The following is a 25,946-nucleotide window of genomic DNA, read 5'->3' on the forward strand; positions in this document are numbered from 1 at the left end:
CATAGCATGGGCCTCATATTTAATTTTGTATTTTAAGGAACAATAGGGAGAAATGAAATTTACATACTGAAAGACTAAATCCCAATCAGACAAGATTCATGTCATTTATATTTGCTTGTGTTTTAAAAGAAGTATTTGATCTTCATTTCAAAATGGTAACCCTTCTTACACAGCTAGGCAAACAAATAATCTTGACATTACACGTGACAATATTCTATCACTGAGAATATTACTGTGCAATTTTTAATCATTGCCACAACACATAGGTACATATACAAGTGAGTGACAGTGCCAATTTTATTATAACAAAATGTAAGTAGACCAATGCATTGGCATCACTGTTGAGCAGAGTGATGAGCCCAGTCCATCCACAAACATCCGTAAGAACAGGACCTCCATACAATAAGGTATTACAGATATGAGGCTAAAAATCCTTAATAAGAACCAATACTAAAAGAACCATACAACATTCTGGACATTATTACAACTTTACTCAGGTACACACGATTGTTGTCACCTTTCCTCTGTTTTCATATGGTAAATAAATAAGTAATAAAACCCTTGAAACAGGACAGGGATCGCTGCAATTGCTTCAGAAAAAGCAAGAAAGAAATAATCTTGTAAGACAGCATCCAACTCCCTGGCTTATCTTGGATGGGGAAGACAGATAAGAAAAAATAGGCAGTAGCATTATCCTTATATAAGAAAGGCTATCAGCTCAGCATCTCCAACTGGTAAGGGGATAAGGATCTGGTTGGGGCCACTGTGGGGCTGAGATGCCTCTCAAGTCCAAGAACAGGCCCACTTGGTTACATTGCATATTGAGAGATAGGAAGATACTAATGTAGAAATTTGCCAAGAAGACTTTAGAAAGAAGGATGAAGAGAAGGAAAAGAAGAAAAGGAGGAATAGGGTGAGAGGGAGCAGGAAGAGGAGAGAAAGACCCAGCACTGGAGACAGGGACTAAGGCAGCACCACTGGCTCTGCTCAGTTTCTCATTTTCTTCAGGGTTTTCTTCAGAGCAAGTTTGACATCCTTGTTCCTCAGGCTATAAATGATAGGGTTCAACATGGGAACCACATTCGTGTAAAACACTGAAAAAAATTTCCCCTGGCCCATAGACCCCACAGATGACGGCTTAAGATCAGTGAGCAGCCCAAAGCCATAAAAGAGTCCAACAGTTATTATGTGGGAGCCACAGGTGCTGATGGCTTTGGACCAACCCTTAGCTGAGGACATGTGAAGGATACTGAAAAGAATCAAAGTATAAGAGATGGTGATAATGAGGCTAGATACTATGGCAACTGTGCCCACAATAATAGAACTCATCAGCTCATTGGCATAGGTGCTGCTGCAGGAGAGCTGGAGGAGGGGGAAGATGTCACACATGTAATGGTTGATGATGTTGGAATCACAAAAGGTAAGTCTGATCATGCACCCTGTGTGCACCATGGCACCAGCAAACCCCATCAGGTATGAACCCAACATCAGCAGAAAACAGCTCTGAGGTGACATGGCCACCGTGTACAACAGGGGCTTACAGATGGCCACATAGCGATCATAGGCCATGGCTGTCAGCACATAGCTCTCAGAGATGACAAAAAAGCAGAAGAAAAATAGCTGAGTCATGCATCCATTAAAGGAGATGGTGTTCCTCTCTGAAATAAAGCTCATCAGCATTTTGGGGGTAAGGACAAATGAGTAACAGAGATCAATGAAGGACAGATTGAAGATGAAAAAGTACATGGGGGTGTGAAGGTGTGAATTCAGGCAAATTAGATTGATTAAGCTCAAGTTTCCCATGACAGTGACCATGTAGTTCACCCAGAACAGAAAAAACAGGGGCAGTTGAAGCTCAGGTTGATCTGTTAATCCCATGAGAACAAACTCTGTCACTGAAGAGTCATTTTCCACAGCCATTCACCCCACAGGTGTGATCTGCAGGAACAGGGTAGAAGGCGACATTAACAATGGACCCTCCTTTTCATATCCAGAGGGAGAGCTGAATCTCATGGTTTACAATCTCATGGTTGTGTGAAAACACACAATAAGGCATCTAAAAAGCAAGACTTTTCATGGTGGTTCCTGAGTATTTCCCATTTCTACCTTTCCCCTACCCACATGTGTGTCTGTGCAGAGAGAACACTAGTAGTCCTACCAATGTCTCTGCACATCTTTCCCTCCCTTTTCCTTAGGCTTCTCTAAGGATTAGGGCTGGATAGAGCAATAGATAGTGTTCCCCCCAGAACCTTCAACTTATATAGTTTTGTGTTTGAAAAGAAATTATCAAGACAAAAGTGATTCAATGCTCACCTTCCTATCCTTGGAGAACTGATCACTGCCCGACTTAGGGCCCTTCCTCCCTACTCTCCTGAGGGTGTCAAGGTTCCTGATGATGGGATGTAATAGCCATCACAGTAGACTTCAGTCTTTGACGTGTTAGAAGAAGTATTCTGGGGAACATGGCACGATTTCTATTTGAGAATTTTCCCATGTGATTCTCTTCCCTTGCAAAGAGGAAAACAACTACCGTGTATGAAACTCCTAGAGAGCTTACTCAAATGAAAATCTATCTCACACTCTGGAGTTTTGGTAGAATTGATTAGAAGCACAGAGAGTTATTCTCTGCTTTATGATTTACTCCCCTAGTTTTATGAGCCCCTTGAGGGCAGATATTACTGAGCCTGTGTTTACATACTGTGTCACAGACATAACATCAGATCCTTTGGGACTCCTTGTTCTACTCAGTTTATAATTTCATCTTGGGAAATTCTAATCCCAAATTCAGAGTAGTGGGCAACCCCCTTTGTCACCTTCATCTTCATCCCCTGGAGTCTATGCTCCATTCTACAAGAAGAAGGTCTAGGGTCATAGTCACTTGCTATCTCTACTACTTTTCTACAAGCCTCTGGGATTGCATTAGTAAAATATTAGATCATAGCCTTAACACTGCATATGCTTGTGGATTTCACCTCAATAAAGAGACGTAGTAAAGTGGTTGAGAGAGTGGGAATGAGGCCTCTGGTCAGACTGAATTCAAATCCAGACTTCTTAACTTCCTAATTATGAGACTGTAGACAAGTGACTGAACTACCCTGATCTTCATCTGTGTATATTTAAATCTACATATACCTATGTATGGTTCTAAATTGAGCTTATCAAAAGAGCTATCTCATATAGTTGTTGTGGGAATTACATGAGTTAATTCACATAAAGTATTTTAAATGTGCCTGACACATAAAAGAGCCTGATAGATATTAGTATCCCTTTCCCTTTTCCACATCTATTTTCATATAAATCAAGGTTCCTCAATCTTGGCACTTTTGACATTTGGGATGAGATCATTTTTTGTTGTGGAGGTGTCCTGTGCCATATAGGATGCATAGCATCCCTGCTTTACCCATTAGATGCTAATAGTGTCCCTCCAACACATACACATATGAGTAGCTACAATCAAAATATTCTCCACTGTCAAATGTCCCTTGGGTGGCAAAATTACCCATATTTGAGTACCATTGCTCTGTCCATGTAGACTGGACATAACTCCTTTTCAGCAAGTTCTATTTTATGTCCATGTATGGGTTTAAGCTCAAAGTGCAGCAAACTGAATTCATCATTTTCTTATAATTCCCAGGGATGCTCCTTTACAGGTCATTATTTCCCATATTACTTTTACCACCATCTGGGCAACTAATCCACAAACTAAACTTAAGTACTTTCTTCTCAGTCACTACTTTCATCAGTGTTCAAGGCTCAAGGAAAACACCTCCATGAGAGAGCTGGACTTTCCTCTTACTTAAATAGCCTTTGTAGTCTCTCTTCATCTCAAATTTAGATTATGCTGTTTCCCAACTTGAATTTGTATAAAAGGTGAGAATTTGGACCATTTCAGCCCCTACAATTGCTGCATACACTCACACCCTTCTCTTCTTGCTCCTCATTCCTAATCTTCACCAATATTATTATAATCATAAATTCAGTTATATGACTATTTCTATGTTATATTATTAAGCCTATTTTAAACATTATTTACATCTAATCTATCAAATGCTAGGATTGTTTTCATTTCTGCAACATTTTTATTTTTTCCTTATTATTCCATGTATTTTCCCTGATTCTTTTCCAACTTCTTTCTCATTTTTTTAGAATCCTCTTCTTAGTATTAACACATTCAATCATGAATATTCAATTTCATCTTCTTACATAAACTCTTGAGGAAGTTTTTAACAAACTTCCATCTTGAGAAATCATTTTCTATCTATGATAGAAATCTGAAATCTTGATATTTTTCTTCATCATTATCCTAAGAACTCACTTTACTTCTATCATGTACTAAATTTTCTATTTCCTGGATCACTAATCTTCCTATTTCTTGGTTTCCTTACTCATTTTGATACAAGACATGCCACCTTTCTTTCTTGAGGAAAGGTGCATGAAATACAATTTTTTTTGACCTTGCATGATTGAAATTGCCTGTAAGCACATTTCTATTTATTGGCCACTTCCATGGAAATAGACAACTGACTGAGAGACCACTGTTCCTCTTAATTTTGAAGGCATTAATCAAATCTTGAGGAGCTCAGTACTTCTATGATTCTTGATTTCTTTGTGAAAATAGGTTACTTTTGCTCTATTTTAAAAGCTTTTAAGATCTTATATTTTTTCTATTGTTCTGAATATTTGCAATGTTGTATCTTAATGTGTGTCTAAAATGGGTGCCCTTTAAAGATATTTTAAGATTAGGAAACAAAAATAATTTGAAAGTGCCAAATCAGGACTGTAAGATGGATGACTGATGATCCACAACTCTCACAAAATTACCTGGTTTGATGAGAGGAATGAGCAGGTACATTGTTGTGAGGAGGGACTCCCTGGTGAAGCTTCCCTGAACACTTTTCTGCTAAAGCTTTGAATGACTTTCTCAAAACACTCTCATAATACGCAGATGTTGTCTTTATTTGGTTCTATAGAGAATCAATAAGCAAAACACTCTGAGCATTCCACAAAACTCTTGCCATGACCTTTGCTGTTGACTCATCTGCTTTTGCTTTGATTACCTCTGCCACCTCTTGGTAGCCATTGGTTTGATTGTGCTTTGTCTTTAGGATTGTACTGGTAAAGCAAAATTTATTTTCTACTGTTACAATTCTTTGAAAAAATGCTTCAAGATCTTGCTCTCACTTGTTTAAAATTTCTTTTGAAAGCTCTGCTCTGGTCTGCAACTGATATGGGTTCAATGGTTTTGGTACCCATCAAATGCAAATTTTTCTCAACCTTAATTTTTCTGTCCAAATTATGTAAACTGAACCAACTGAGATGTCTGTGGTGTTGGCTATTATTTCTGCTTCTACTTATGGGTTCTCTACAATTAAGGCAAAAACAAGATGAATTTTTTTTCTACCAAATTGATGTGAATGAGCTTCCACTGCAGGCTTCATCTGCAACATCATCATGTTCCTTCTTATAATGAATTATCCATTAGTAAAGTGCTGATTTGGGGGTGGTATTTCTCCCATACACTTTTTGTAGAACATCAATGATTTCACCAGTCTTCCACCAAGTTTATCTATAAATTTGATCTTTATTCTTGCTTCAAATTCAGCAGAATTCATATTGTTCTGATAGGATTTCTTTTCAAACTATTGTCTAATCCTTCTTAGTGTCTCAAACTAGATCCTGTTTGAACATGTTACAGTAAGTTAGTAGGACTTTATTTTGTTGCAAAAAATTAATATTTATGCATAGATTTTTCATAATACCCATTTTCTGTAAACTTCTTGAAGATCCCTTCTACACTAAGAGAAGTATTAATTAAATCTATTCAGGAAGTTCAAGTCCTTTAGTTCTGGATAAATATTTCTGAAACTATATAAATAATGATGTCCTCCTACTACTTTGTTACCTTTTCTGAAATATTCATTATTCAGAAGCTGAAATCCTGGAATTTTGTCTTTTCTTTACTATAATTATACTTCTCTTTTAAAAAATTATTTCCTGTATTTTCCCTAACTCAATTTTCCCTCTGGATCTTTCTTGTTCCTTTTTTATATCATTTCTAATGCTCAGGAGTATACTTTGTCCTCTTATGATGTTTTCTTGGAGTTTTCTTTCCTTTGAATTACTTCTTTCCTACAAATTGTCTCTGATTTTCAAGAAGTAAATTTTATATTTAAAGTTCTCTTTGAGTGTCTCAGCATACTTGCCCATGCCTTACCATCAGGGAGTGGGGTTCTAAAAGCTGATAGAGTCTCCATGTGGGCACTTGGTGCTTATCAAATGTTGCTACACTGTATACTGTCCCATTTCAATGAGGGAACTCTTAGCTGTAATACCTTTAGGTCATTTATTGTGAACTAATTTGATTAAACAGAGAAGAGTATTTCAGTATTCCTGAAGGATATAATCCTACCTTCCAACATTCTCTGAGATGAGAGGAGGAAGAAGGCCAATGGTGTTAACATCTATGAGGTGAAACTTCTACTTTATTGCCTCATTGACAATATGGTAAACTCTCCCTCAAATATGCATATAGTCTTCTGATTTAGAGACTCTGCTTTACTTTCTTTAGTGAATGATCCTCTAGTCTTTTACTGAGTGTAAATGGAGGCAGTCATGTAGCTTCATGCAGAGGTAGGGGAGATCTGAAGATCTAATTAGCCATTGAACAGACTTTAAAGCATTCCATTTGTCTTGTCCCCACCTTCACTTCTGCCAAAGGGGCCTGTGCCACAAAATTCTGAGCAGATGAGAGATTGTATGGTGAAAACCAGGTGTTTTCTTGTTTTATCCAGCTCTTAGTGTCAGATGTCGTGAGAATGTTAATGAGATATTGTTCATTTGTCTATATTCTAACTCTCCAAATTTTGGAGTTGTTATTCTACTATTTAGTTTTTTTTGTTTGTCCCTGTGAGTTAATGCCATTTTTTAATCCCTTTTGTGTCACATTAGTGACTTTCAGGCAGAAATAGACACAAAGTGTTTACATTACATCTGCCATCTTTAGCCAGAATCCTCAGGCTGCATTTCTAGGACAACAGCTAGGAACACACCAAGCCCACAGGAGCCTGGAGACTGGCAGTTAAAGATTCTAGATCTTGAGCAGATCTATCATACTCAGTAGATGGTGTATGAGGCCTAAAATCCTATAAATAGACTCTATCTTATAATTTTTACTTATTTATTTCATCCAATGATTTTTTTATATTTAGGTTGCAATTGACTGTGAACACAAACAGAATGAGATATAGACCTTAACCCCTAGGATTCCTCAATCTAATTAGAGAGATAAACAAAGAAACCAAGAATTGTACCACTATTAGTTATTATTGGCCAACCACAGTGATAATATTCTTTATATACCTTTCCTCATCTCACCCTTACAATAACTCTCTGAACCAGGCATCCCTGTCTTACATATAACAAACTCAAACCTAGGATTACTAATTGATTGTTCCAAGGTCAAAGCATCTACTGGGAGAACAAGTTTCATACTTGGTATCTATAAAGGCAAAGTTGCTTTCTTTAACTACTACACTATGAAGAACTGTGTTACACAATGTAGAATATCACAATCACACAATGTTGTACAAGGTATATTCAGGACTCTTTCAATTTGAATGACAGGAATCCAAGTCAAACTTATTTTGATAAACCAGGCTACACCAAAAAGGTATGTAAAACTTATCATTCAGGAATTCAAAAGGCTTCTTGTATGGCTAGACAAGGCAGAGTCAATCATACATGAGGGTTTGTCTCTCATCCCACTTTTTTTCTGTTTGGTTCTACTGGAGTTTAGTTTCAAATGGGCTCTCCTATGTAGTGAAAAGGGAATCACAAGGATCCCTAGATTTAACTATAACCCAGGATGGTGACAAGGACTTTTGTAAAAATAATTTTGGCAAAAAAAAAAAACACAAAAAACATTACATAGTTAAATAACTATTTCCTGTCATCAAGGTTTTGCATGTGCTAACTGGACAAGATTGTATGATGTGACATGGGCAAGACAGTCTTTCAAAAATTGCATAAAATGTGTTCCCTGTATCAAAATGGGTCCAGCCAAAAAAACAAATAGTATGCTATGTATTTCCTTAAGAGGATATTTAAAACAGAGAATTAGTTATACAGATATTGCCAGGGAGAAAGAGCAAAAGGATGACACTGAGAAAATAGAAAGACTAATGAACTACAGAAAATAGCTACCACTCCCAGGACTGGTAAAAAAATAGAAGTAGGGAGCACAATCAGATTCTAGAATCTCAAAGGAGATGTTCTATAGGACTGGTGTTTGGATAGAGTGTTGGAGGTGCCTCACAGCTGGTTCTTGAACTTTTGATGTAGAGGTTCTGCCCAGAGGTTGCTAGGATCAACAAGAAGGGAGACCAGTAAGAAGGCCTGATAAGGGATTGAGCCACTCAAGGGGCAAAGTCCAGGCATGCCGTGAGGGAGGATAGGATAGCAGGTAAGCCAGTCCTACCCAGTTGCTGACTATACAGCTAAAGTGGTGCAGCAAGTTAAACACTTCTGCATGTGCTTATTAGCTATCTGCATGCATTCCTTTAGGGTATCTCTTTTTTTTAAAATTTGCCCATTTATTAAATTTTTTTATTATTGATGTATCTTTTAATAAGTGAGTAGTTATATATATTCTGAACACAATTTTTGTATATATTACAAATATTCTTCCAGCCTGTCGTTTGCCTATGAATATTTTTTGATAAATAGATGTTCTCATTTTAATGAAGTTTGTTTTTTTTCTTTTGGGTTTAGTGTTTTCTAGAATATTTCTAAGCAATCTATGCCTACACTAACATGCTTTTTCATGTTTTCTTGTAGAAGATTTATAATTTAAGTTTTTTAATATAGTTTGGATCCATTTTAGATTAATTTTGTGTATGGTGTAAGGTAGAAACCAAGGTTCATTGTTTCCTTATGGGTAGGCATTATTTCTAGTGCCAAGTGCTTCAAAGTTTTTCTTTCACTATGAACTTACTCTGTTGCTTTATCCACAATCAATTGACTATTGAATGAGGATCTGTTCCTGAATACTCTTATCTTGGCCCAGGGACTTATTCACCTATTTTTATAACAAAACCAATCTCTCTTCATTATCACACTATTATACTAATTTTTAAAATCGGTTAATGTAAGACCTCCTTGTCATTTAGGATCCTCTAAGAAGGAAATACCAGGAAATTGATTAGACTTGGAACACATTTATTTTGGTAAATGCCCATGAAAGATAAAATAAGAGGGACTGAGGGTCGGTGATGAAGGCCTCAGACCAAGATGAAAGTCTGACACATAAGAAAGGAGAAAGAAATGAGAGGATTAAGTATGAAAATCTCAGACCACAGTGAAGTTCTAACAAGTCTTGGTCAGGGTGATAAGAAGTCTCTAAGCAAAGATTGCCTGTCAGAAGACACCCGTGTTAGACAGAAATTGGCCAGCTCTAGTTAAGTCCCACCCACCCTGCTAAGTCATTGGCTGAGACCATCTCAGAGTAAGTCTGGACTCTACCTGAACATCATGATGGATCCAAAGAAGTACCATCTGTAGACCTGCAGTCAACTGCACTCCCCACCACTGGTTCTCTTGATGGGGAGCTGCACAGTCCTTTTCTAAGGCTGCCACAGTCCACCTCCAAAAATAGAACTTAAGCCTCAATGTTCTTCTGATTTATAATTATTGTTATTTATTATATGTTATTACTAATATTATAATAATGTATGTATTATTGGTGTTATCTGACAAGACACTCCAATTAAACAAGTATTCCTTGGTCTCATAAATATCTGACATTCTAAATATACAAACATAGATGAATTATAAGAAACAACCTCCATGATAAATATGTTCCATGTCTTAGTGGTGAGACAAAGTTTAAGTAACATGTGAAATATTTGTAGAAATATAATTCACTATCATTAATAAACAGTTTTTCATTGCAAACCCCATTGAATGAGTAAACCATTAGCTAAAATATTTCTACTAACTCAATATACAGTATTTTCCTACAGGGAATAAAATATAGCATCTATAGCAGGAACTAATAATATATGGTGTTTTTCCAAAATTTTGATGACATTTTAGATAGTAATAAGTTAAAGCTTTGTAATGTAAACTATTTTCTCCCCTTATTGGAAACCTGAGACAAACATGTATTACCTTTTTCAAGCATCCTCTGTTAATGCTGTCTGTGGCAACAAAATGTGGAGTTATACATATTCTCTGCAATATTAGATTGACTGGGCTGATAGTGGATCTCAGAAGCTGGTGGCATGAGGTACAGATTGTGCCATTCTCAAAGATAACAAGAAAAATTATAATAATAAAAGGAAAAAATGGTGAAAAATAGAATAGAATAAGAGGACAAGATCAAGAGGATCTGATTCTACTTTAGGCTACACACAATTTGTAATGAAGACATTTCATTGAACACTGCTACCTGTGCAAGCAACAATATTGATAAAATGAGAATGCTTCTATCATATTTGGCACTTATGTTTAGATGAGAAAGCTGTAATTTTTACTTTTTTGCAATTTACAAAATTCATCAAAATTTGTCCCGATTAAAAATAGCCCAGGGGACAGAAAGTGTATGAAATGATAATAAAAGATATTGGTGCATATGTTCTTTTTATAAACATGCTGTTTCTTATTTAGTAAACTTGTGAGAGGTGCAAGACATATGAAAACAAATAATTAGACAAGATTAGCTACAAGGGGAATAAACCAATTGTACTAAACCACACATAACACAATCTGTAGAAGCAACAAAATTATGAACAAAGTCTCCACATCAAAAACACCAATAAAAATTATAGAACCTTCAATTTCTTTATGTTTCTCCTGCATCTAATTAGAATATGTGTCTTCTATGAATTTTAATCAGGAGTTTCCTCAGTGCACTTTTGACATCCTTATTCCTCAAACTATAGATGAGGGGGTTGAGCATTGGCCCCACATTAGTATAGAAAACAGAAGAAACTTTTCCCTGGTCCATAGATCCAGGAGAAGAATATTTAAGATACATGAATGCTGCTGACCCAAAAAAGAGAGAAAGAGCAATGATGTGAGAGCTACAAGTACTGAAGGCTTTTGATCTTCCTTGAGTGGATTTGATATGAAGAATGCTGGTGAGGATAAAAATGTAAGAAATTAGGATGGTAAAACTGGGAACTGTGATATTAATACCCACAACAATGAGCACTACTACCTCATTGACATAGGTGCTGGTGCAAGACAGTTGGAGGAGGGGGAGTATGTCACACAGGTAGTGGTTGATGACATTAGCACTGCAGAAGGTCAGTCTAAGCATGCACCCTGTGTGGGCAGTGGCTCCAGCAAATCCCATTGTATAAGCTGCAAAAGTTAGCACAGAACAGACCTGATGGGACATAGTGACCTTATATAGCAATGGATTACAGATGGCCACATAGCGGTCATAGGCCATTGAGGTCAACATGTAGCATTCAGAGATGACAAAAAAGAGAAAGAAAAATAGCTGAGTCATGCACCCAACATAGGAGATAATATTCTTCTTTGATACAAAGTTCATCAGCATTTTGGGAGTGAAAACAGAAGAATAACAGAGATCAATGAAAGAGAGGTTGAAGAGGAAATAGTACATGGGGGTGTGGAGGTGAGAATTTAGACCAATAAGAGTGATCAAGCCAAGGTTGCCCACCATTGTGACGACGTAGATCATTAGGAACAGGTAAAAGAGGGGTTGTTGGAGCTCTGGACGATCTGTTAATCCAGCAAGAATGAATTCAGTCACTAAGGAATCATTTCCAGAAGACAGTTTCATCTTCAAAATCTGGGAGGACAGAAGAAAATTCCATTAACAGAAAACTCAGCTCTTTCATTACAAATTCTCATTTATGAGGCAGGGACTCAGACTGGTGGAATTCAGGAGAATTCTCCTTTGTTTCATGGGGTCTTAATGTACTGCCACATCCACCCCTCAAAATTCAAGCACTCTGTGTTTTGTCTGCATGAACTGATTGTGAGAATTAGGCTTGTCCTTTCTAGAAGATAGAGAGGTGCAGTAGTTGAAGGACAAGCCCACCTGCCAGTGAGCTTGGGTTGTGGGGATGTGTCTCTCATCCCTCTTCTTTCATGTTCACTTCCTAGTTCCTACTCATGTTTCTGTTATTCTAGACACCTCACTTCACCTGTCATGATCATCAAGTAAGAGAGGATTTCTTTATGGGAGAGACTGTAGCGATATTCTGGTCCCAGACAGGAGTCTCTCATGATCTATAGGGTTCCCAGATACCTTATTATAAGAATCCATAAAGTCACAATTGCTAACAGCTATTGAAGAGACCCTTGGCAACCTCAGATTTATAATTAACCATACCACCCAGTATTTCTACACATTGTCCTCTACTCCATGCTACCTAGACAGGCGAAGAAAGGAAGGTGAATGTATTTTCACAAGTTTTCATCAGAGGTCAGAAGAGAAACATAATTAACTTGGGGGCTAGTTATACTAGTTACTAAGGTGTAAACATTTAACAAACTATATTCTTAAGATACTTTATCTCTTCTATAAGTATAGCACACATTAATTTTTTTTTGAGAAAGAGACAAATCTCCTCTCCTTATCCAGGGTTGCTGTGTTCTGATGGCTGTCTTGCTACCAGACTGAGGATGTGGCCAACACAGCATATGAGAGAAATTAAGACAGTAGACTCAGAGCTCCATACCACTGAGTTTCTTATTACTCAATGTAATACTGTTCCTCATTTTTTGGCAACATGCAGTAGACAGAAAAATAGAAATCTGATTAACTCACCCACTTTCCACTCAGTGATGACCTTTGTGTGTGTTTCACCTCCACTGTCCTAGAGGAAGCACTGGCTTTTCAGGTATCAAAGCTGACCAGATAGAGTCACAGAATCTTCTCCTTTGACTGGCAAGAGCATCAAGCATAGATCTTATAACCTGAATGTTCCAGGAGGCATTCTCAAGTGCAGATCAAACTTCTATTTATAAATCTGCCAAAAAGATGAAAAGGAAAACCACAGCCTTAACACCACAGGCACTAAGTCATAGAGCACATGGTATTTGCTTAAGTCTTATAATTTTTTGATGTAATTAGAAATCCAATATTAGGTCTCCCCTAGGATCTCCTTTATCATGGTAAACTCTGCAGGGAAGAAATTATGATGCCTGTGTTTACACCCTAATTTATGATAGTAGATGTGAGCTTACCCTTAGGGATTATATATTCCATAGGGTATAGGAGAAATAAGCCTCTGTTTTTATTCATAAATACATACATATAAATAATGTCATTGAAATTTTAGCTAATTATAATTCTAGGCAGTATATTGACTTTAATAAGAATTTATGTGTAATTTAGTAAAGTTTATTTGTTATGCTCATTTTAAGTATTTTGAGACCTTTTAAATAATCATTATTTAATTGTGACTATTTTATTGACAGAAAAAGGAGACCTTATTTTAATTTTTTTAAAGAAAAAAAGTTTGTAATGTAGAATGATCCTGTATTTCATGCAAATTTAATAATCTTGGGTTGTTCTGACTCAACATGCATTTGCCTTTAAGAGGTTGAAGTCAAATCTGTAAGAAAGATCATTCTTACTGGGCTACAGTTTCAAGAAAGTAGGATTTTAGAATTTGCAAGTACGTATGAATTTGTGCTTTGCTTATAGGAAGGCAACTATTTTTTTAACTTTTTATTTTAAAATAATTATAATTATAGGACATTACAAAAGTACTACATAGATGCCCTTGAACTCTTCACCCAGCTTCCTCCAATAGTGACATTTTCTACAACTGTAGGGCAATAGCAAAAGTAGGAAATTTACATTGCATAAAAATGTTAACTAAACTACAGACTTTACTCTGCTTTCAGCAGTTTAACACACACTTATTTGTGTGTGCATATGTGTATGTATATATGTGAAGATCTATACATTTCAACCCCATGTACATATTCACGTAACCGCCAGAACAATCAGGATACAGACTTTGTTTCACTACCATAAACAGACTGTTATCCACCCCTGTGTGGTCATATGCTTCCCTTCCCACTTTCATCTCTGTCCTTGGCAACCACCAGCCTATTCTTCATCTCTATAGTTTGGTAATTTTGAGGAGATAAATGGACTCATACAATATGGAATCTCTGATATTGACTTTATTTTTCACTATCATAATGCCCTTTGGGTCCATCTAAATTGTCACATATATCAACAGTTTGATCCTTTTATTACTGGGCAGCATTCCATTTTCGAAAAGCCAGGTTGGTTCAACCTTCTGTAGTAATCTAAATATTACTAGATCCTTGTTTTGACACCAAACTAAATCTGGTTTATTTCTAGAAAGTGTTTCAGAGGCAGAGGCTCCAGGATCACAGTTGAGACTGGTTTCTTTCAGAATTTTCTTTAAGTCGAGAGAGTCTCATTCTTTTTCCTCCAAAATAATAACTGGGACACCCAAAATTGAATAGGTTCTACAATGTGTTGAAGGCAAGGTGAATACAGAGTATGTCCCACCATTATTCTTCATGACAGTGCACAATATCATAATGACCGGTCATAACAAAACCAGTCAGGGACAGGCTGTTTTGGCCCGATTACAAAACAGGGGATGACACACACAGAACATATACATAAGACACAGATAGACAGAATTGGCTGCAGTCCCGGAAGAAAAAAGGACACGGGGACAAGAGACAGTTTCAGACTGCAGCAATCAAAATTGCGCAACCCAATTTATTTTATACAGTTTAATTGGGCAAGCGTCCCGCAGCTATTTTCTCCTGTCAGCTACTTTTTGGTACCTGACTTCCCACGGCCAACAACACCTTAACTGCTTTTCCACTCAAAGCAAAAAGCATGGCCTTCTACAAGAGATCTCTTTGATGTTCGGCACACTGTTTTCAGATAACAAACAATCTCCGCTCGAGTGCCAGACGGAAAATCCTTGACCATCTTGCGGCGCCTAGCACCGCGTGCTGGTTACCAGGCAACCGTAGCTCTCACCGGAGGCCACAGGTTCTTGGCCGTTTGCCTGGAGAAACAGTTCTTCAGCTGGTCAACAAGCCACGTCCTGCTAATTGTGGGAACAAGCGATGGGCTCCTGTTCTGCTGACTTGGGGTCTCAGCCAATCTGACCCTAGGACGGCTCACTCACTTCAGCTCACTTCACAGGCATTTGAGTATAAAAAATACATAAGAACAGTGGGACTCTGTGTCATTTTTGCACAGGCCTCCTCCAATCAACAGCCCCTACCCCCTACCCCACTTGGTGATGTGAGGTTATGTAAAAGTGGCCCAGGCCACGAGAACTAGCAGCAGTGCAGCACAAACAAAAGGTTCTCACTCAATTGTGAACAAATGGTAACACCCATATCAGAGTTGTTTCAGAGTCGTGGGTTGTGGAAATGTTACTCTCAGTGACAGGAAAGCAAAAAGGGTCAATGATTCTGCTAGCCTGAGGCTGTGGTCATGCTTAGTGCAAGTATATTCTAGACTAACTGCAGGAATGCACAGCAGAGAATAGCAAAAACCCAACTTACCAACACACTCCCAGCAGACCAGAGGCTGCAAAAGGCCACAGGATAAATTGAAAACTGGGGCATATTTGAACATGACCTGAGTTTTGAACACACTCTCCTACTCAGCAAAGATGCCATGGCAGCAATCGGAAGCCCTAGTGACTTCAGGTGTTTGAGTTCAACTTCTGTCCAGTCATTGGCTGACCACTTAGATGTGCTGATGCAGGAGCAATCCCTCAGGTGCCAGGCATAAGGAGAGGAACAAGAATTTTTAAAAATCTGAATGGAATAATGTCTGGTTCCAGCCAAGATTAGGTGGTTCATTCCTCCCTCATTCTCCCTCTTAGGACCTTTACTCTTGGACATAGCATAATGAACAAGCTTACGAAGTCTCTGAAAGGTGAAAAGAAGAAAACAGACAGCATAGTAATCTTGAGACTTGAGGAAAATATAGTGGTGAGTCTCATAGGATTTGTTTTGGGTCTCCAATATATCTCAGATGGGACATTGGGGTAGCCTGAGACCCTGAACCTCCAAAAGATAAAGAGAAAAACAAACAAACAAGCAAACACAACACTGTTCTCTAATCAAAGGTACAGCTCTAGCAGAATAGAAGACTCTTTTTTACATAATAACCCATTCCACAACAGCTAAAAACTACAGGAAAACTGCCTCTCACTTGTGGTAGCAGCAATGAGTGGGATAAACTTCCACACCTTGCTTGTTGTAGGAAGAGGTACAATGATTCCCTCACAGGGGTGATTGATGTCAGTGGGGCAAACTGTAGACTGAACTTCACCCATGTCTGGTGGTAGTAGGTGGCAATCTGATGCCCCATCAGTATGGTATGTATGAATCCAAGCAACAATACAAACTTCCTTCACCACCCAAAAGCAACAAAGTTGAACAAAGCAGTGCCAGTTGGCACTTTGCTTTCCCTGCCCAGGTAGTGTCAATGAGGCCAAGTGGGGAGCTGAGCATCCATCCCACCCAACAGCAATGAAGTGGAACAAGGTTGTGTGAGGTGTAGCTTACTGCTTCCCACCCTACACTAGGACCAGAAAGTAGTCTGTAAGATATATTACATTTATAATGTGATATAATATATTATTTTATATTATATCTTATTAATATAAATATATTAATTAATCATAATAAATAATACACATATTAATTATATAAATGTTAATATAATGATTAATATAATTTATAATAAATATATATTATAATAACATAAAATATATGTTGTAACAATATAATTATATATGCTACATATATTATATATATAAAATCATATGATGTTCTCAAAAGTTATAGTAATTCTCATTCTAACAGGTAATGCATAAAACTAGTTCATTCTCTCAGCATTCCTAATTGTATTCACCTGACTATTAATGAGCTTGAGTGTCTTTTTTTTAAAATACATTTGTAAACCATTTTTAATTTGCTTTTTCTGAGACATGTGTTTATGTACTTTCCCTATTTTCTGTGATATTTTTATTTTATTTTTTATTCAACTTTAAAACCTACTGGATATTAATCCTATATCTATCACCTGCATTTAAACTAAATTTTTTTCAAAATCCATTTGGTTCCTATTTGCATAATGTATTCTTTGCCAAACAAAAGTTTTAAATGTTATAAATATATGAACACCTTTATATACATAACAGTTAGGTCACTACTCCACATACTCCACATATCACAGCTCTGACACATCCTCCTTGATGGGAGAGAACATTAGCCCTTACTTGAATTACTACAAAGTCCTCTTAATCAGTTCTTGGCTTCATTCATTGCCTTACACTGTTTACTCTCAACATAGCAGACAGGATAATCTTTTTAAAACAAAGTCGGGTTTTGTTTTAATCTGCTGCACTCCATTTCACCCAGAGAAAAACTCGAGTTTGACAATGGTCCACAAGATCCAACATGATCTTGGCCGTTGTTCCATCTCTGTCTTCATTGCTTATGTGACTGTCTCCCTCACTCCTTCCATTAACTACAATAATCTTTACTGGTTTTCAAACATGCCAGACTATCACCCTAGGGTTTTTTCATTGGCCATTACACCAGCTTAAAATATTTTCCAGATATGTATTTAAAATGTTATCTTCTATATGAATTAGGATCTGTGTCCAATTTATCTTTGTATTTTCAGTATGTAAAATATATCCTGACGTTAGGGGTTTTATCCCCTGTTTGCGTGGCTTCTCCTCTTTTTATTTCTTTTTTTAAACTTTTTTTATTTCAGCATATTACAGGGGTAGAAATGTTTACATTACAAATATTGCCTTTGCCTCACCCGAGTCTGAGCTCCAAGCCTCTATCCCCCAGATGTTGTGCACCGCACTCAATGTGTGTATATACCCAACCCCTTCTCCCCTTCCCATCTGCCAGACACCCGATGAATGTTACTACTATATGTGCACTTAAGTGTTGATCAGTTAATACCAATTTGATGGTGAGTACATGTGGTGTGTTTTTCCATTCTTGTGATAATTCACTTAGTAGAATGGGCTCCAGTTCTATCCAGGATAATACAAGAGGTGCTAGATCGCCATTGTTTTTATGGCTGAGTAGAACTCCATGGTATACATATACCACATTTTATTAATCCACTCATGTTGGGTTATTTCCGCATCTTTGCAATTGTGAATTGTGTTGCTATAAACATTCGAGTGCAGATGTCTTTTTTATAGAATGTCTTTTGTTCTTTGGGGTAGATGCTCAGTAATGGGATTGCTGGATGAAATTATACTTCTACTTGTAGCTCTTTGAGGTTTCTCTATATTACTTTCCATTGAGGTTGTACTAGTTTGCAGTCCCACTAGCCATGTAGGAGTTTTCCTATCTCTCTGTATCCACCCCAACATTTATTGTTTGCGGACTTTTTGATAAAGGCCATTGTCACTGGACATAAGTGATATTTCATTGTGGTTTTGATTTTCATTACCCTGATGATTAGAGATGTTGAGCATTTTTTCAATTGTATCTTGTTTTGCTTTTGTAACTTTATTTTTATTTGAAAATGAGAGAAAAATTCTATGGTCATAAAATTGGTTCAGTTCATTATAGAGCACAATACATCTGCTGAATCATTCCTCATTTAAGGCATCTGGCACTCCAATAGTTTCTTACAAACACTGTATTTCAGAAGAAGGGGAATAACAGAAGATACTAGGGTTAATTTTATTTTAAATTTCCTGTTTGGTTTCCTCTTCATTTTGATAAAGTAATTTGTAACCTTGTTTACCTCAGATATTTAATTGTATTTAAAAATTATTTTAAGTGTGGATATTCATCTGAACTTAAGGTAGTAAAATTATTATCAACAGTTCTAAGTCAAATTTCAGTGGTGAGGAGGTAAAATTAAGAAATGATCTAGATATGAAAACTCAGTTTATTGGTAAAAAAGACATAGCTAAAGTTGATATTTAAGTAAAAATCTATATTAAAAAGCCATGCTTCTAAGGTTTATACTAGTGTTTCTCTATCTGAATAAAATAATATATTCTGATTTTAAAGAGGGGGGACTTCTATTTTAAATATAGTGAATAGCATTACTTATTTCGAACTGCTTTATAATTCCAATTGGCACAGAAAAAATAATCTGAATGGACTTAAGCTGGAAGCCACCATTTTAAACTTTAACTAACCTGATATTATACACCAGACTCCTGTGACTCACTAGGACCAATAAGTATCATCATACTAGTAGCTCAGTTTCATTAATGTATTCAAATAATATTACTTGGGCACCAATGAAGTACTAGCGTCTGAGAAGATAACAGCTAACTAAGTGATGCTGTACCTTTAAAGATCTTGTACATTTGTACAGGATAGAGATATTTATAGGGGAGCCCAGGACATTCTTAAATTGAAACTTGGACCTTCAATCAAATACTTATTATTGAAGCTCATGCAATTTAATTATAAAGCTGGCTAACATTTAAATTTTAATAAATTTGAGTTTAAATACCAATGGTAATTTAGATATGAAAGCATATCTATGTATTTTATGTCTTTTGTATATAAGTATATATTTATATTATATTACATATTAAAATTTATATATATGCATACACACATATATTTTTTTATACACACATAAACAGCTTGTGGTCTTCCAGGGCAGCTAACACAAGTCTTGTATCTGCCAAGACTTATTGGTAGTGGTACATTTCTCCCTTGAGTAGGAAAAAAAAGTACAGGTTTTTGAGACCATCAGAATGCTAAATGAACTTCACCCACTATACTCAGCATGCATCTATCCTACTTCAAGTATGAGAAGGTAAAAAGTCTTAACTCCATTTTACATGAATGTAAAAAGCACTTATAATACAATGTAATACATGGAACTGTAGAAGTAAATATGAATGGGATGAAAGCTAAAAAAGAGAACCTTCATGCAGTCTTAGGGAATCAGAAAGTGCTCCCAGGAAGACAGAATCAGTAAATAACAAAATAGGGGAGAAATACAGGTAGTGGATCCAGGCACAGGGAATAGAATGGCTCAAGCATTAACATTATGCCAACTGTAAAACAAAGGTTCTGAGCTGTAACAAACTATATTTCACTCTGTACAATTTAATTTGCACCTGTATACAGGATACTTAGTATTCTACCACACTTTACAATTTCTATAATGAGCTCCAATTTCAAACTTTAGTTTTGATAAGCAGGCATCAGTACATTGATGGAAATTTCTATAAATTGACCTTTTCCTTGGAGAGTAGGGGGAGGGGGTTAGGTATTTAGGAAGTAATTAAAAAGGATTTTGTTTTGTTCTGTTGTGTCTGTTCTGTGTTTTGTTTTTATTTTTTAGCAAGAATATCAGAAGGCTTTTGTATGAGTAATGCAAGAGCAAATTAAAAATACCATTAAATCTTGCCTCTACTGACTTCACTAATTTGGGAACTTTAATCCAAAGATTCAAGACAAACTTTTGTCCTTTTCACGTTTCCTAATCCCCATGTCAGCTGTGAGTGAGCTCTTGTTCTTGGTTCATATCCTAAATAATTATTCCTTTCTAGTTGCAGACTTTTATGGTCCCTTTCTCTCTCTTTTTCTTCCTTCCTTCCTTCCTTCCTTCCTTCCTTCCTTCCTTCCTTCCTTCCTTCCTTCCTTCCTTCCTTCCTTCCTTCCTTCCTTCCTTTTCTTTTTCTTTCTTTCTTTCTTTCTTTCTTTCTTTCTTTCTTTCTTTCTTTCTTTCTTTTTTTCTTTCTTTCTTTCTTTTCTTCTCTTTCTTTCTTTTCTTCTCTTTCTCTCTTTTTTCTTTTTTTCTTTCTTTTCTTTTCTTTCTTCCTTTTTTTGTTGTCATTCCCAGCAGTAACTACCAAAATATTTATTTTCATGACTTTTGGCCATCACATTTCACCATCATTTTTATAAAAGAAATCATTTATTCTCAATCAATGCCAACTTCCCTGTTGTGACCTATTTACAGAAAGGCAAAATCCATCATGATTGCATGATGATTACATACATGCAAAGGGCAACAGTCAACTACTTGTTCCCTCTAGTCTTTACTTAACTGAGTCTGAGACTTTAATCTTCAGACTCACTTCCATTAGTGGTCTGCAGGAACAATGCTTATCCAGGAATGTCAGATATAACATGCTCTAACCCAGTATTATGTGACTCAACACAAAGTTACTAGACACTGAGTCACTTCTGAAATTGAATTATGATAGTAATATCTGGTTATGATTACATAATGTTTTACAGCAGTTCTGGTTATTCAAGCAGATAAATATCTACATGGCAGATACAAATTCAGATTGCAGTGCAGTTTCTAAAACCTCACTAATAATTTCTTAAAAAGGGATTTCTTATTTATGGGCTATCTGCCTCTTTGAGTCCCAGCCTAAATGACATATAACTGGGCTCTTTTTTCTCCCAGATCCTGTTCTCTGAATTATAAGACCTTGAAAATATTTTGGTTTTTAAAAATTTTGTAGAAAAAAATTCAGCTCCCTGGTTGAGGCAATCATCTTCCAACTATCTTAGGACAAAAGGCTTCATCTGTCTCAAAAGAAAAGAACCATCCAATAGTTTTTCTAAATAAAAAATAAAATATCAAACATTCAAAGAAAAACTAATGTATCACCTAGGAACAAGGCTCAGTCAAGTTTCAAAATATTAATATAATTTTTTTGTATTCATATTTATTAGATCAAAATTATAAAATTACGTAGACAGAAAGTATACTAGAAAGAGTAGTAGATCTGAAATTATGAATGAATAGTATATCCTAGACTTTTTTATTAATAAACTGTGTGACTTTAAGTAAACTATTAATCTCTGAGCATCATTATCCTCTCTATACAATAAATATATATTAACAATCTACTATGTGCTGTTAGGCTATACAAAGGTAAATAGGAAATTGCTAACAAAAGAAGCTTAATGCATACTGTACACTTGCAAAAGGAGTTATATTTGATATTTGTTATCAAATACTTTGTATTTGGGACACTGGCATTAGAAGGAGACACATTTCTGCCCAGTGGAGGATGAACAGACAGAAGTAGAGGCAAATGATCAGGTTTAAGCTTGCAATGGTACATTATAAGTAGAAGATAAGAAACTCCACACCAGTGTATTAAATTATCACATGTACTTTGAAAATGTGCACATCTATTATGTATCAATAAAAAATAAAATTAAAAAAGACATCCCATACCCAATGGCACAATGTTGTCCTAGTGCTACTTTATTTGATTTTGAGGGGGTAAATATTAATCTTTTTCTCCAGAAGAAAAGGAAGTCCATGATGACAAATGGAAGAAAACCAGATAAATTACTTTCATAACATTATTTCTAAATGGGAAATGTCAAAAAGTGAAAGAAATTGTGAAAATAGTAAAGAGAAGAATCCCTATTATAAAAAATTATTAAAAAATTGAGAGAAAACTCAAATTTTCTTTACCATGGTAAAAAGATATAGGATAACAAGGCTGCCATTAAAATATTGTAATTAAATAAACATAATGTCCCTGGCTTGTAACTACATGCCCAGAGACTTACTGTTACGAATCAAGCTTTTCTACTACTCAGGGCTTTTCTCAGAGCGAGTTTAACATCTTTGTTCCTCAAGCTGTAGATAAAGGGATTCATCAGGGGAACCACATTGGTGTAAAAGACAGAAGAGATTTTTCCCTCATCCATCGACCCAGCAGAAGATGGGTTGAGATACATAAATGCACATGATCCAAAGAATAAAGAAACAGCTACTATATGGGAACTGCAAGTGCTGAAGGCTTTGGACCTGCCCTCCTTGGAGCTGATTTGAAGAACATTGGAAAGGATGCAACCATAAGAAATAAAGATGGTGAGACTGGGCACAATGATGTTGATGCCAACTACAATAAAAACTACCAGCTCATTTATGTAGGTGCTGGTGCAGGAGAGCTGGAGCACAGGGAGGATGTCACACAAATAGTGGTTGATGGTGTTTGCATCACAGAAGGTCAGTCTCAGCATGCACCCAGTGTGGGCCATGGCACCAGAGAAGGCCATCAAGTATGAACCAAGCATAAGGTTGGAACACACTTTAGGGGACATGGCAATGTTATACAACAGTGGGTTACAGATGGCCACATAGCGGTCATAGGCCATTGATGTCAGCACATAACATTCAGAAATGGCAAAAAAACAAAAAAAGAAAAGCTGGGTCATGCACCCCATGTAGGAGATAATGTTCTTTTCTGATATGAAGTTCATCAACATTTTAGGTGTAAACACAGAAGAATAACAGAGGTCGATGAAGGACAAGTTAAAGAGGAAAAAGTACATGGGGGTGTGAAGATGTGAGTCCAGCCCGATTAAAGTTACCAAGCCCAGATTTCCCAACACAGTGACCACATACATTGCTAGAAACAGGAAGAACAGTGGGAGTTGGAGATCTGGCTGGTCTGTCAACCCCACCAGAATGAATTCAGTCACAAAAGAGCCATTTCCAAGAGCCATTCTTCTCTAAGAGGATCTGTGAGGGCAAAAAAATAGTTGCATTAAAGGACAACCCAGTTCTTCCCATAATGAGTCTGTCCAAAAGTGTATATGAATGTCTGACACTACCCCGACCTGGACCCACAAAATTTGCCTTTACAGAGAAAACCAACTTACTCTACAGAGAGAAGGCCAGTGCTGCCATATGCAAACATGACTTCTGGAAGTCACAACTAATAAGGGAGACGAAGGGATGATCAGGACAGAATTGTCCTTCTCGCATCTCATCATTTCTTTATTCACTTGAGCCCTCTTTTATCCAGTAAAATTGGATACAGAGGACTTTGCTGCCTGTTGCTGTCCTTTAAGGCAGGTTAGACTCTATTAGGACGGGAACCAAGACTCTCATTTCTAATCCAAAAGTAAGGAACCAGAGTCTTGTACTTTAATTAACTATCTAATGTCACAGTGAAAAAGCTATAAATCTAGAACAGAGAGAGTTCTGTCCATGGGCAGCATACTTACTGATAGAGACACTGCAACCACTGTGCCCACTAATGCCTCTGATCATTCCTTGCCCCCTTCTCAAACACATACTTGCTTTAGTTTCACTTGAGTCCCAGAATATACAATATGGAGACTAATGCAATGTCTTAGATCTCTGGATTTCCATCTCAAAAAGGAGGATATTGATATAAATAGAATTTAGGAACTCACTGTTCTTAGTCCAGAATACCTTGGTGCTTCCTTATCTTTGTTATTTCCCTGTGGTCCTGGAAGAGTAATTTCAGGATCCCATGTTTGGGTTCCTTTGATTCCAAGAAAATGCAGTCCAGACTTAATTTCTGCTATGTCTTGAAAATATTTCTGAACTACAGATCATAATTTATGATTATGACTTTGATTCCTCTCAAGCAACAGAGAAAAATAGTCTCCATTATTAACACTTTAACCACAACATAAGACATACATTTCATGTGAATTTAAAGATATAATGCACTTGGTTATAAACAGGATAGGAGCTTACTCAATCTCTTCCCCAGGGAACAGTTCTAGGAATAATAATGAAATAAGGGAACTATATTTACATCTGGGACCATGTTCTGTCTTTAGCTGCTTAGGGATTCAATATTCTACTCAAGGTTTCCCTTCACTCTAGGGATTGTACATCCACCATGGCAGAGCCAAAAAATAAACTCCCATCTCCCTACCATCTTGCTCTATTAGGAAATCTATTGTTTGGGTTCTTTCTCTCTTTCTTCCCACATCCTAAGTGGAAATTTCTACAAAAAACAATGGTGAACTAGCACCTCTTATCCTGGATAAAACTTGAGCCCATCCTTCAATGTGAGGTATCACAAGAATGGAAAAACAAGCACCACATGTACTCACCATCAAATTGGTACTAACTGATCAACACTAAGGTGTTCACATGGTAGTTATATTCATTGGGTACCAATCAGGTGGGGAGGGGTAGGTAAAGGCACAACTAACTAATGGATGCGGAGGGCACTGTATGAGGGAATGTAACACTTGTAGCCCTGGTTTGGGCAAGGCAAAGGCATTATATGTAACCAAAATATTTGTAATCCCATAATATTCTGAAATAAACAACAACAATAACAACAACAGAAAGATATATCTCCAGCCTTCCTTATATTTTTTTATCTGGAAATTTTCAAAGATTGTAAGTAATTCACTTCAGATGTTGTCTCTCCTGATACATCAACAAAACAACTTTTAATGGCTTATGTCTTTTCTAACATCTTTTACTTCTAAATACCGACTGGAAATTTCTACGTGAGTGTCCTGCTCTGTCTTTAAATGTGACATTTCAGTAATAACATCATCAGTTTCTTCTTTTCGTAGAAAAGAGTGGGCTCTGGTGTTCAAAATCCTATATTTGAATCCCTCCTCCCCTTATGCTTACTAAGTATAATGTCTTGGGCAATTTACTTAACTTCTCTATGATTCAGGTGTATAATTTCTAAGATAGTGATACCAATAATAGCCTGTCCTATTCATTGTCACTGGATTGTGATGACCAAATGAGATTAAGTAAAATTGTGGCATGGTGCCTAACACATGGTAAATAAACAATCAATGTCAGCTCTCATTAGTTATGTTCCCATAGCTTTGGATAGATCCTGATTGTAACACTCATTAGAAATATTTTCTCCTTTAATTCCTGTGTCCCCCTAAAAACTTTAAATTATGTAAAGATAAGGATCACTTCTGCGTATTACTTTGCTCCTCGTGCTAAGTACAGTGCAAAGTTCATAATAGGAACTCTTTAAATATTTATGGAAATTACATTCTTTATAATTTCTGAAAACCTTCAGAACCTTTTGCACATTTCTAATATGATAAGGATAGAATCTACAAACCCATGAATTCCATTCCTTTAGGCTTTAACTGGACTGTACTACTTAATTATAGTGTCTTCTATTTGTTAT

At 36.5% G+C, this 25,946-nt stretch overlaps 3 protein-coding genes across 3 annotated transcripts; all 3 read right to left on the minus strand.

Annotated features, from left to right (window-relative positions):
• Positions 1 to 987: 987 nt before the first annotated feature.
• On the minus strand, positions 988 to 1,944 carry LOC105864577 (olfactory receptor 8C8-like). The gene has a single exon (XM_012752556.3). The coding sequence runs from the start codon at positions 1,918 to 1,920 to the stop codon at positions 988 to 990; it is 933 nt and encodes a 310-aa protein (XP_012608010.1). The 5' UTR covers positions 1,921 to 1,944.
• An 8,909-nt stretch (positions 1,945 to 10,853) lies between these two features.
• On the minus strand, positions 10,854 to 11,820 carry LOC105864573 (olfactory receptor 8B3). The gene has a single exon (XM_012752553.3). It carries the CDS (start codon positions 11,810 to 11,812, stop codon positions 10,862 to 10,864), a length of 951 nt encoding a protein of 316 aa, XP_012608007.1. The 5' UTR covers positions 11,813 to 11,820; the 3' UTR covers positions 10,854 to 10,861.
• Positions 11,821 to 22,578: 10,758 nt separating this feature from the next.
• On the minus strand, positions 22,579 to 23,520 carry LOC105864530 (olfactory receptor 8B3-like). The gene has a single exon (XM_012752464.2). It carries the CDS (start codon positions 23,509 to 23,511, stop codon positions 22,579 to 22,581), a length of 933 nt encoding a protein of 310 aa, XP_012607918.1. The 5' UTR covers positions 23,512 to 23,520.
• Between the last annotated feature and the right edge of the window lie 2,426 nt (positions 23,521 to 25,946).

This window comes from Microcebus murinus, chromosome 4 (assembly GCF_040939455.1).
Source record: "Microcebus murinus isolate Inina chromosome 4, M.murinus_Inina_mat1.0, whole genome shotgun sequence".
Taxonomy (NCBI): domain Eukaryota; kingdom Metazoa; phylum Chordata; class Mammalia; order Primates; family Cheirogaleidae; genus Microcebus; species Microcebus murinus.